This window comes from Stegostoma tigrinum, chromosome 5, assembly GCF_030684315.1.
Source record: "Stegostoma tigrinum isolate sSteTig4 chromosome 5, sSteTig4.hap1, whole genome shotgun sequence".
NCBI lineage: Eukaryota > Metazoa > Chordata > Chondrichthyes > Orectolobiformes > Stegostomatidae > Stegostoma > Stegostoma tigrinum.
In genome coordinates, this window is record NC_081358.1 from 71,414,384 (window position 1) to 71,427,994 (window position 13,611).

The window sequence follows — 13,611 nt, forward strand, 5'->3', positions numbered from 1 at the left end:
TCCAGCAGAGCTGACCGAGACCCTTATATTACCACTTCCTCTGATTTTTCTATCACAACTTTGATAGATAATCTGCCCTGACCTCCCACCAATAGATGGCCTTCCCTTTGGATTCATCTGACTTTCCTTCCTTAGACATAAACCCCATCATATTTCTGCCTCACTTCAGTTCTGAAGAGGAGTCACATTGGATTTAAAATATTAATTCTCTTGGACAAAGATGCATTTTCTCCCCTGTCTTGTTCATGTGTTAAATAGAATCATTTGCCAGGTCCATTGGGAAGGATTTAGACACAATAGGGACGATGATGGTAGTGAACATACGTGGATCAAAGCTTGTTGGCATTAAAGGGTTTGGAGAGAAAGCAGGAATATGGCATTGAGATAGAGGATCAAAATGATCATGCTGAATGTTGGATCACGCTCGTAGGGCTGAATGGCCTACTCCTGCTCCAGGTTTCTATGTACATGGTCTATATTAGGATTTGCTCTCAAGTAGAATGATGAGTATCTGTGACCAGTCTGGACAGAACTCATAAATCATGGAGAAGATGTCATGTTCTTTAGGAACTTGGCTAACTGATCACTTGTTCCTTTCAAGTCAGATTATTGAATGTGCTGGGAATATGGTTTAGATGAGCTGGGTTATGGACTAAAAATTGGATGGATTGAACAGCAATAGTAAAATAAAAACTGGGCATGTGAGAGCAGCACTCTCTCTCCACTGCAGGTACAAGTCTGGTCACCAGATGTGGGCCATGCTACACATGGCATGCATAGTTTATTCCAGAAATGTGGCTATATTCTGCTGTGCTATGGTGATCATCTTAGCCATTTTCCTTTTTTATCTGGAGGTCAAAAATGGACATGTTTGCAGAGACACAGTGTATAATCCTCTGGATAATGGGAAAAGGAATGTTTCAACATTGTCCTCATCCCAATGACCACCTATCACACAGCTTACATCAAGCTGTACATGCATATTTGGCATGCAAAGACTAAGTGTCACAATGTGCTGATATTCTGCTTGTCTCTCACTGGTGTTCCAACAAATGGATCTTGCCACATTCCTTTAGAATGGCACAGTCAGTTGGACTGTGCTGTTATCACCTGTCCCATTTTGGGAAACAGGCAGGCAGTAGTTTTTACAAAACATTCTGGAGACCCTGTGGATGAAGGAGATGGTAAGCTATCTCAGATGGTTTCCTGGATAGACTGCCAAAGATATTTGACAGAGTGCCACATCAACAAAACTTTCGAACAAGCACCTCAATGTAGCTTGGCTGGTGGTGAGAAGGGCTCACCTTGTTAGATCCTCCCTGCACATCAAAATCTCTGTAGATTGCCTTTGAGATGGTTGCACTGGGGAAGTGTCCTAATCCGTTACCCTCTGGAGGGAGCCTTTGCAATGAATATCTGAAGAGACAGGCAGTCGTTTTTCTTGAGGTTCAGCCTGAGCATGAAGAAGGTTTCTGTGCCCAAAGGCTGTTCCCAGGAATGGAGATCAAACTGAAAATCAGCGACAACTAGAGGCCAAGAAATTGGTGAGAGACACTCTTTGGTTTGTCAGAAACGTGCTGGTCTTTCAGTGTAAAGAGTTATCCTTGCCCAAATATTACAGACAGGCACATTTCAAGATCCAGGCCTACAAGGCAAGAAATACCCCTGAAAATGTCCCTGATGCACTTTGGAAAGGTTGGTCTTTAAGACCTTTCAGACATTGTACATCATGGGGATGGAAACGGTGTACACCTTAGGCTATATGCCTGACAAAAAATGTATACTGTAAACAGCTAGTGTATTGAAATTGAGGCACCAGTCAATAAAACACGCTGTGTGGAGAAAAGTTTAATTCCACTGCACTTGCTGCAATTTTCAATTTGAAATTATTTGCCTTCAGACTATGGAATATTTTAAATATCAAAAACATTAAAATTAAACTGGAATATGTTGAATGGAGAGAAATCAGACTTTAATGCACTTTATGTAATTTTCAAGTACAAATGTTTAAAATATATGCTTGGAAGGAAAATATTAACTCTATTTCTTTCTTCACAAATCCTCCCAAACATGCTGAAGTTTTTTATTCCCCCAGAACTTTGTATTGTTAATTATAGAAAATCATCTGAGTTCCACTGTAGGCATGTGCCTCTACGTTTCCACAGTGCATTGCTACCCCCACCATCATTTATGTTTTCATAAGTAAAGGGCAAATCTAACTTACTACATTGAAGTGCAGAGACAATAATGGGACATTCTACACAAAGAGCAAAAGTAAATTTCTATATACAGTCACAGGAGTCATTTGAAGAATCATCTTGGCTGTGACAAGTTATGACTTCTCTCATGATCCTGCTATCTGAGTAGATTATGTTTGATTTGAGAATAAGATCTTCCTCATGAGTTAAGTCATTTGCAAAAGGCTAAAGTGCAGAAACTGGTAAGGAGAATTTGATATTTTCTGAAATATTTCCATTATGACCTACTCTAATGTCTAAAATGTGTGAGGTGTAAATAAAAGTTAAAAAAAAGGTTTTTGAAAATGTTATGCCCTTGTTGAATGTTTGCTGATATGTGGAAAGTATCGGTTGATTTTTGTTTGCAGACTTGGTGTCATATTTGACTTTGAGATGAGTTTCTGAAAACATTTATGTGTTGTTTGTGACCTCTAATTTCCACTTTCCTGACATTGCTCACATCCATCCTGTCTCAGCTCATTTTTTTTTATTCATTCATGGGCATCAGCGGCTGGGCCAACATTTATTTCGCATCCCTAATTATTCTGAAGAAGTTGAAATTGAACTGCCTTCTTTGACCACTGCAGTTCTTGGGGTGCAGGGTCACTCAGGGTGCTGTTAGGAAGGGAGTTCCAGGGTTTGATCTAGCAACACTGAAAGAACAACAATGTATTTCCAAATCATGATAGTGACTGGCTAGGAGGGAACTTACAGGCTGTGACCCACATATCTACTTCCGTGGTCTATCTCGGTGGTAGAGGTCATGGGTTTGGAAGATACAGTTGAAGGAACCTTTGTGAAGACAGTGAATGTTGAACACTTGCATGACAGGACAGATTGCCTTGTCCTGGATGGTGTCAAGCCTCTTGATTTTGTTGGAGCTGCACCCATCCAGACAAGTGGGGAGTATTACACCATACTCCCAACGTGTGCCTTGTAATCAGGGGACAAGATTTGAAGAGTCAGGAAATGATTATCTTGCCACAGAATTTCCACTCCTTCACTTGCAATTGTAGCCCCAGTTTTTATATGGCCCATCCAGTTCATTTTCAGGTAAGTGGTAACTCCCCATGACATTGATAATGGAGGAATTCATCAACAGTAATGTTATTTATACCATAGGGTCTTTAGACAGTACCTGCCAACCCATGACCACGATGATCCACAAGGACAAGGGCAGCAGATGCTTGGGAACACCACTGGCTGCAAGTTCTATCACCATCTTGACTTGAAAATATATTGTCACTTTTTCAGCGTCATTGGGTCAAAATCCCGGAACTCCCTCCCTGATCACATTGTAAGTTCACCTACACTAAATGTACTCCAATAGTTCAAGAAGGCACCACACCACAGCTTCTCAAGGGCAACTAAATGCTGGCCCAACCAGTGATCTCCAAATCCCATGAATAAATTAAAGAAAAAAATGTTAAGAATGATGGTTACATTCTTTCTAGTTGGTGATGGTCTTTGCCTGCCACTTGATTGCACAAATGTTACTTACCATTTATCAGCCCAAGTCTGGATGTTGCCCAGCTACATCTGCATTTGGAAAAAAAGACTGCTTCAGTATCCAAGAAGTGGAAAATAGTGCTGAACATTGTGCATTCTTCAGCAAATAACCCCAATTCTGACCTTATGATGGAGGGTAAGTTATTGATGAAGCAGCTGAAGATAGTGACTGGCTAGGAGGGAACTTACAGGCTGTGACCCACATATCTACTTCCGTGGTCTATCTCGGTGGTAGAGGTCATGGGTTTGGAAGATACAGTTGAAGGAACCTTTGTGAAGACAGTGAATGTCTGTCTGTCTCACTGGGCCTAATACACTACCCTGAGGAACTCCTGCAGAGATGTTCTGAAATGATTGCCCTCCAATGACCAGAACCATCTTCCATTGTTCCAGGCATGACTCCAACCACAAGAGAGTGTTCCTGTTGATTCCCTTCACCTTAGTTTTGCTCAGATATTGCACCTAGCAAAAATGATGTCCTTATGTTGAAGGCAGTCACTAACTTCTCATATCTTATGTCCATATTGGACCAAGGCTATTACAAATCAGGAGTTGCATGGTCCTGGTGGGAGCCAAATTGAGTGTCAGTGAGTGGGTCATTGTTAATTAGGTGCTCCTCGGCAGCATGTTTGTTGACTCATCATTTTACTCATGGTCGAGAGTCGACTGATAGAGTGGTAATTCTTGTGGTTGGATTTGTCCTACTTTTTCTTCACAGGACATATCTGGGCATTTTCCAACTGTGTGTTCAACTTGGATTACAAACTCATTAATTGTGAATCAATTGTAGGAGCTTCCTTGCCTTTGTTGCACCTGATGCCATGAGATTTTATGGGATCCATAGTCAATGTTGAGGATTCCCTTGATAACTGCATCCTAACTGTAAATCACTGTGACACCACCTCTGCTGAGTCTGGACATAAACAAAGACAGTGATTAGTGGTGTCTGGGGCATTGTTTGCAAGGTATGATTCCTTGAATATGGCTACATTAGGCTGTTGCTTGACCAGTAATGAGATAACTTTCCTAATTTTGGGAAAAACCCTCAAATGTAGGGAATGCTTTGCTTGGACAAAAGGTCTCTACTTGCTCTTGTTATTTCTGGTACTTAGAATGATGCCAAGTGTTTTCAGTTCAGTGATAGAACTGAGTAGCTTGATAAGCTACTTCAGAGGGCAGTTAGGAGTCACCCACATTGCTGGACTCACGTGTAGGCCTGACCAGGCAAGGATGGCCAAATTCCCTCCCTAAAGTACATAGGTGAACCAAATGAATTTTTATGACATTGGCATTTATATTAGTTTTTAATACTATATTCTATTGCATTCAAAATTCAGCATGTACCATGGTAGAAGTTGAGCACATCCTTAGAACATTAGTCTGATGCTCCAAATGACCATTCCAGTCACAATGTGATCACTATGCCACTGACTTCCCTACTTCTCTTCCCCGTCTCCTTCTGAAATCCTCTTCCATGCCGTTGTAACCTCTAGACTTGACTATTACAATGCAGTCTGCTCTCCCATATTCTACTCCCTCATTAAGCAATTCCAAACTCATGTCTTAACACACACAACACCGTTCATCCATCAGACTAGTGTTTGCTTGTCCATTTTGGCTTGCAGTTATATACAAATTGGTTTTAAAATTCCCATCCTTGTATTCAAATCCCTCCACGGCTTACACAATTATGCCTGAATCAACCCTTCTTCATCCTCAAAAGTCTTTTACTGTGAACAACCGTCAAAGTTTTTCAGGTTCTTTAATGGAATGGGCCACATATTGGTTTTGAAAAGACCATCCAGCCTTTTATGGACTCCATTAAAATAGTTCCAGGTGTGGGTTTCCAAATGGTGTAAGCAATAGTAATATGAGGATCCTTTACGCTTGTGTCTTCTGTACAACACATTCAGAAGTAATAATGATAAAGTTCAATTTATGCAGATTTGTGTAAATTGCTGATTTCTGCATGGTGAATCAAGGTGAATCAATTTAATTTGTGAAACTTGAACTAATTTGGAAGAAGTAGAGTTCCACTTGTCAGCTGATAGAAAAATTAATGCAAAAATAAAGTAAATATTAAAAATGATAACCAGAAGAGCAAAATACTTATCTAACAGTCTGTTCATGTTAAATCTCATATGCATGTGATTTTTATTTTTATATAATCCACATGCATGAGTATTAGTCACTCACACACACAATGCCATTCCAATATGTTCATAATCTTGTACTGAAACATACTCCTAACACACTGTGCTTCAGACACAGAGAACCCTGGCTTCCATGTTCAGCTGTCAGATGTTTTATCACATTTGTTTTGAGATTCTAAGTGGAGGCTTTCACACAATTTAAAAAAATTCATCTTTTATTTATAAAGTTCTCTGAGCTCCTATGTACTCAGAACTTCATGTGGCAAAGGTATCTCTCTCTCTCCGCCATACAGTTGTGTTCTCATGTCAAACTCAGACTTGTCTCTAGAATGTACCATCAGTTGTGCATCATTGGGAACTGGAAACTGGTGTACAGTGATAGAGAAGTGGCAGTAAAAATATTACACACAGACAGCATACACCTGGACTGATGCATAAGCTTTAGGTGCTTTGAAACTATCGACTTTCATTGTCATCATACTTCTCTTCATACACTCTACATTTGGGAGCTGCTACACTCCTTTGTTAATGCACAGATTTGGTCCAATTGCGCATTTATTTGTGTTGAAGAAGTATTCTTTCACTGTCCTTAGGCCAACTATAAAGTATGAAATTAGAATCACATGTAGGCCAGACGAGGCAATTTCCATTCCTGGAGGGCATTAGCGATCCCACTGAGTTTTTACAGCTATCCGACAAGTGACCAGATTCACTAAAATCAGTTTCACAACTTGCCATGCTGTGATTTGAATTTATGACCTTTGGATAATTCAGCACTCTAAATACTGGGCCAACCTATTGTCAGTCAATGTTTTCTGCAGATTGACTGGTTTACACAACAGAGTAAAGTTTATGAAGAGAGAACCACTTATCTCCATCGAGGTGCAAAACAGTAGTATAAAAATGCATTCTTAACTTGTGTACAAGACTGATGGATGTTAATATTTGTTTTACTGCTCCAGGCTTTGAAATTGTTGCTTTAGTCTACCTAAAGGATAAAGTTATAACAGAACACTTACGACTATCAAGTCTGTTTAGCAGTGATATTTACATCTGTATATCCATAATATTAGTGTCATCTATATTGTGTACATCAGTTGCCAAGTGGATGCGATTATACACCAATATTAATGCTCTTGTCAGTGGGTGTATCAGTTGCATTAAAATGACTGACAAATACTGATTTTTCTTTCATCATCTTATCACAACTTGTCAAAATTACTCATATTATTTCCCTATCCTGTCAGGTTTGCATGGTTGCTTAGTATTTTAGCCGCTAGGTGGCGGCATTTGATAATTCAAATGTAGGGTGGTCTAATCGGATCCACTTGTCTTGCAGTTAGGCATTTTGACCAGCAGAGGAGGCAGCAGTAAACCAGAAAATGCTGAACCACTTGCTAATACGAATAACTTATGCAGCAGTTTACGGAATCTGTATGGGTTTGATTCCCCTACCTCCTCTCTCTTTGAACTATTCCGCCTGTAATCTGCCCGACAACAGCCTGGAGTTTTGTGGTTCGGCAGGTGCACACAGTCGCTTCTTGTAAAAGCCAGTTTGCGGAAGAATGTTTTCCTTTAAAACATCTGGATATCCGATGCATGAGAGCAAACGGATTTTTTTTTACTTTCTCATAATCAATCTCTATTGACAAAAAGACTGGTTTGTATCGCCTCAAGAGCTGCACGTCATTGTCAGTTCTTTTTTGCTTCACAAGTTCAGGAAACGAGATATTACGGTCTTTTTGTACTTGTAACATTTTACCTATAACATTTTCAGGTTAAGAAGCCTATGGATTTTGTTAGGCTTTCTCATTCCAAATTTGGATTTTGTTTGGAGTGTGTTTGGACTGATCCGAATGCATAAAGTTTTCACCAATCTTTAAATCACGAAAGTTTAAATAAATCATCATTTGGTACGGTCCACGTGCTCGCAAACAGCTATCAGCTAAAATACTAAAATGTGAGGCTGGATGAACACAGCAGGCCAAGCATGTGCTCCTGAGATGCTGCTTGGCCTGCTGTGTTCATCCAGCCTCACATTTTATTATCTTGGAATTCTCCAGCATCTGCAGTTCCCATTATCTCAGCTAAAATACTATTCGGTTTAATTCCTGTAAGCATCCTCGTAAAACAGCTAAGTGGAGATAAAGCAACAATTTAATAAAGCTATTTTTAAAAGTTGCTGTACGTAAGATTTTACTTGACATTCGCATGAAACCGTGTTGTAGCCCAGACCGTGTGAAAATTAGATTTTTTGAATTGAGACGGCGCATTTTGGGAAAATATTAATCTTGCTGTTACCAACTAAATCGCAAAAAGTCGTTTGAAAAATTCACAGGACAATTGAATCATGTATATTCTTGAACTGAAGCATAATATTACTAACGATTAAGGTAGTGGACCACCTCGTTCTCAACCACCAGAGATACGCTCGCTGCTCTCCTTCAGATTTCGGTTTTATTCCCTTATATCGAATTTGTAATCAGTGACAGATAATGTAACACTTTAAATCGATGTCTCGGTCTAGTACTTTGAATCAGCTTGTCCTTGACTACAAACAGCTAATTATGAGTCACAGTAAACAATTTACACATGGTCAGTACACAATTTACAAAGGCATGTTAGTACTTTGGAACGATTTTCTTTTGGCGTCTTGGTCACATTAATTAACACGTCCCGTTTCAAGTGAAATGTTCTGCAAAGCATTAAACAAAAAAAAATCCCTTGGTATCTCATCAGACTATCTCTGGCGTTTAGAGAAAGGTTTACAGTTATAATAAACCGGAATCCCATTCGAAGGCAAAGCAGGTACTTCAACCTGTCCAAGCCATCTGCAGCCCTTCGACCCTCGGCAAAGAATGCTGCCCCCTCCCCCCGAGGGTGGGCGACAAGTTCCAGCAAAGCCGGCCGCGCCTGCGCCGTCTCCAGCACCTGTCGCTTTCCGCGAGCTCGAGCGGCTCCACCAATCCCTGACCGACGCCCCACCTCGCGGCTCGCCATTGGTCAGTCGGGGCGACAGATGCAAATCAGTGCGCGTGCGCCCTGCTCCCCTCTGCACCTGACTATTTACAGCAGAAACAGCAGGAATGCGGTCGCAGTCTGCACTGCCTCCTGCAAGAGTACCATCAGCAGTACCCCTAACTTCACATCGGATATATTCTCAACTGAGGAGGGGTGGGAGCAGGAGGCGGGAGAGAACTTTGCTTTGAAATCCTCCTCCATTTCTGGATTACTGTATAGAAAACTGTAAACACCCCACATACCCCCAACATCCCACTTCCTTTGCCCCACCCGAACCCCAAGATGCCGCGATCTTTTCTAGTCAAGAAACATTTTAGCACCAGCAAAAAACCAAATTATGGCGAACTGGACACGCAAACAGGTAACTTCTATGATCTTCCTACTGTGTAATACTAAAAAACACATGGCACGCATGGAAGTTTGAGAGTTCTGGAGTTTGTTGCAGCTTTCTGCTTTTGGCTGAGTGACTTTCTGTCATTGAATGAAACTGTAAGCTCTACAGTAAAATATGTGTGAACTCGAATTAGTACGAAATCCTGGGTGACAGTACAGAGGTGAGATGGGTCAATTGTGGACGCATCCTACGAATCACCGCTATCGGGAATGATTTATCTTTTGAACTGTTTTATAATCTTGATGATATGGGGTGTCTTATTTGCGTGTTTTATTTTGCTTGCAGTCATCATTTCTCCGTTCCTGTATGACAGTTACCCAATGCCAGTTATTCCTCAGCCGGAAATCCTCAGTTCTGGGGCTTACAATCCAGTCAGTGTGTGGAGTGTTTGCTCTGGTCTCATCCCTTCTCCTGTCCCCAGTGACCCTGCACCTGCCTCGGAATACTCATCCGCTCACTCCTCGCCCCTCAGTAATGAGAGCCTATGTCCAGCGGGACACCTCAGCCCTCAGCAGTCCAACTCCGATCGGTTGCACAGGGATCCAAATAGCTCGGAAAGTTCAATCAGTGACGAAGAAGAGAGGATTCTTCCCAAAGTTTCGGATGAACACGGCGTGGACGCTGAGAAGTTTCAGTGTAACTTGTGCAGTAAGGCATACTCCACTTTCTCAGGACTGGCCAAACACAAGCAGCTACATTGCGACGCTCAAACTCGCAAATCCTTCAGCTGTAAATACTGTGAAAAGGAGTATGTTAGCTTGGGAGCATTGAAGATGCACATCCGGACCCATACGCTGCCCTGTGTGTGTAAAATCTGTGGCAAGGCATTCTCCAGACCATGGCTGCTGCAGGGGCATATCAGAACACACACAGGTAAGTACGCCCAAATTTTAATGGAATTCTTTCAACCCGATGAGGCGAACTACTTAGTTTCCTTGCATTAAAAGATCATAAAATATTAAGCACCTTCCGACACATTATACCATTAGTAGATACCTGGCACTTTACGAGATTACATCGAGAATTCCCTCTTAAAGTACAATAAATTCACGTCTTGTGGTATTTATGGATTTCCCCTTAAAAAGAAGAGTTGATGGCAAACGAAAAGATACGAAGTTATTCAAAGCTTGTGAGAATTTATGTTGAGATTGCACTTAGCGAGGCGTTTTGGGTAAGCGTTGGCAGATTTGTACATACGCCTCTATTAAACGCCCTCAAGACACAACATAACCCGTTGTTTAAATAGTAGAAGAAATGTTGTGGCTGCTGAAATTAGTCTGCAGTTTGTTACTCACAATGTTATCTGTTTGGTGATTCTTTAAGGATCGGAATCATCGCGATGTTGACAGGACACGGGTCTCAGTGCACCTGTTACCACTTGGCACCATCAGCACCTTTCATCTTTACCGCTTCAGTCTCTGTTCTTCCATTAATATTCCGAAAGCTTGTTGCCTTTTTAAGCCACTCACAATATTTTGGTTGCGACAGTACGATTAAAATATTTTATACATACTAGCGTATTCTAAAAATTCAATAATTTTACCAAAATTAAAATGGATTAACTATTTTGAATAATTTGAAATAATAGGTTTGATTAGCAGATGAATGTTTTCACTTTCGTTATATGATGTTTATCAGATTAAAGTAAAATAATTGAATAACGATTTTCTTCTATTTTCAGGTGAAAAACCATTTTCTTGTCCTCATTGCAGCAGAGCATTCGCTGATCGATCGAACCTGAGGGCTCATCTACAAACTCATTCAGATGTGAAAAAATATCAGTGCAAAAATTGTGCCAAAACCTTCTCCAGAATGTCTCTTCTCCACAAACACGAAGAATCAGGTTGTTGTGTAGCTCACTGAGAAACATGGAGTAATATTAAAGAGGAAATTATGATTCTGTTTTCACACTCACTACCCAGTATTCAACAGCTCTGTTCAATTGAGATTTTATTATTTTCAAATGTTGAAGCAATTTTTTCTAACTTACCATTTGGTAAATGTTTTGAAAAGCAAAGACTTTGATTAAAAACTTTCAAACTATGTACAGCATCATGGAATGCAAACACAGTATAAAATCCACTTTGTGCCTTCTGTCAATGCGGCTGCACATCATGATCTTTATAATGTAAATTCTCTATTTTTGTATTTGGATGCATTAAGTATGAAAATGAACTAAATGCAGTAGTGCACCAAGACACTTAAATATGTGCAAGTTAAAAGCAAATTTGTAACAACCTGCACTTTGATGTTTGGCTATGTATTTTCCCATTCACTTTTTTATAAACGTGTTTTTTTAATAATAAAACTTTTAAAATGTATCACACTGCAACATCCGTCTACAAATGTCAAGAAATGGGATGTTAGGCGTCAGACAGACGTGAATACACAAATGTCCATACAGGATGGGTCTTGTTTCTGTGAAATCCTGGCGTTAATTACCATCTGTTGTACTTCAAAGCTGTAAAGCATTTGGACCAACCGGCCAATGCACAGGACATGGCACAGGAAATAATTATTTTCCTGTTGAGGTGTCTGGCAAACTGAAGAGTCATTTGAATGCTAGTGCTTGAGAAACTTTTAACAAGTAAACAGATCGTTAAATACTCACTCATCAAAATGAGACATGCAACCTATCCATTACATTACCGATTGAAAGATATGTCTCCTATTATAGGCAACAATTAGCCTGACCTTCATCTGTGAATCCCTTTCGTTCCCTTTACATTGTGTTTTCCCTCTCACTACCATTTGCACAACTTCCTTGTTTGCAACTGATGACATCATATATATTAGAGATTCAGAAGAAGGGTCTAGGTCCGAAACATCAGCTTTCCTGCTCCTCTGATGCTGCTTGGCCTGCTGTGTTCATCCAGCTCTACACCTTGTTATGTCAGATTCTCCAGCATTTGCAGTTCCTACTATCTTTGAAACGTCATATACAGTGTTGCATTATGTAAAACTGTAGCCAAACATCATAACTTTAAATGGTTCACAAACACTGTAAACGTTCCTATGACTCCTGGGAGAATTCAAGCAATTCAGCCTACTCACTTTGGTTAAGTATGATGTATTTGAAAAAAGATAGCAGAGCAGGTTAACGAGAACTATTTTCCAACCAGAGTATAAAACTAACCAATTTGCTTTGGATTATTCCTACCTAGTAGACGAATAAAGTGGATTCTTTAAGAGTTCCACTGACTATAAACTAACGTTTGGGGGATTAACTGCAGAATACTATTCACTGTTTATATGTGGACTTGACTAAGTATAACTTTGTGAATTACAAACACTAAATAGACGGTTCTTGAACCGGAAAAGTTCCAGTCGGCAAATATAGAATAAGGGATTGAGTATTACGTAGAGGAAATTGGTGAACCTCTACTTCAGAAAATTTGTAAACGCAGGAGAGAGATTAATTGTGTAATATGATCACGAGCCATTCGATGATTACCTTAAATCGTCTGTTAATTTCGCACCTGATCACATTAAGGTTTTTTTTTAAATATGCCGATCCTATGCAAACCTCTGATTACTTCAGAGTTGATATTTTAACTGTGATCAAGATAGACGTATTGTCTGACACTGAATTAATAACCTGCCATTCAATTGACTGAGAATGTTTCCTTTCAATCCCTCTTGGCTGCTAGGGTATCACACATTCGTTGTTTCTATAGAAAGTTACTGCGAATTTAAACATCTAAACACAATACTTGCAATCTTTAATGTTTCACGGTAAAGATTCCACCGACCCACCTCCAACCCCAGAAAAAATCTCGTTGCTAAGGTGGCAACCTAAATATTAAATTCCGATCTTTTAAACTGTGAACCAGCGACGCTTGTTTGCTTTAGATCGAAATCAAAAGTTCAAACAATGCGATTTGGATTTTCTGGAAAAGAATGATTTTTTTTAACTGAAGGGTAAATTTTAGACCGATTAGATGAGACTGGCAGAGTCTGATAATAAAAAAAACTTTACATAATCCTGTCGATTTGTTGCTAAATTAAGTTCTCAAATCAGTTCGAAAAGTAGCATATAGTTAATATACTGAAACGGAGCCTTAGGGAATCTTGCTTTGAAGGTTTATATCGCGGCCCTTTTCGATTGGTTTCGAATCAATTCCGATTTCGAATTTGACAGTCACCTATGCCTAGCAAGCCAGTATTAATTTCACCGGGGTCTGTTAAATCATTGTAGCAGCAACACTTGAGCCTATTCCCAGCTACTTCTCAATTGCAGGAAACAGCAAAACAAGATACTGCAATGTAACTGGCACCAACTAACTTGTTTTTACAT

General features: G+C 40.0%; 1 protein-coding gene across 1 annotated transcript; it reads left to right on the top strand.

Annotated features, from left to right (window-relative positions):
* The first annotated feature begins 8,982 nt into the window (after positions 1-8,982).
* Positions 8,983-11,599, top strand: snai2 (snail family zinc finger 2). Its single transcript, XM_048529542.1, has 3 exons — positions 8,983-9,281; positions 9,600-10,187; positions 10,996-11,599. The coding sequence occupies exons 1-3, from the start codon at positions 9,203-9,205 to the stop codon at positions 11,175-11,177; spliced, it is 849 nt and encodes a 282-aa protein (XP_048385499.1). The 5' UTR covers positions 8,983-9,202; the 3' UTR covers positions 11,178-11,599.
* Positions 11,600-13,611: the final 2,012 nt, after the last annotated feature.

Coding starts and splice junctions, on each gene's coding strand:
- snai2 (XM_048529542.1), top strand. CDS start 9,203: ATGCCGCGATCTTTTCTAGTCAAGAAACATTTTAGCACCAGCAAAAAA. Junction 9,282..9,599: donor CGAACTGGACACGCAAACAG/GTAACTTCTATG, acceptor TTTTGCTTGCAG/TCATCATTTCTCCGTTCCTG. Junction 10,188..10,995: donor GCATATCAGAACACACACAG/GTAAGTACGCCC, acceptor TTCTATTTTCAG/GTGAAAAACCATTTTCTTGT.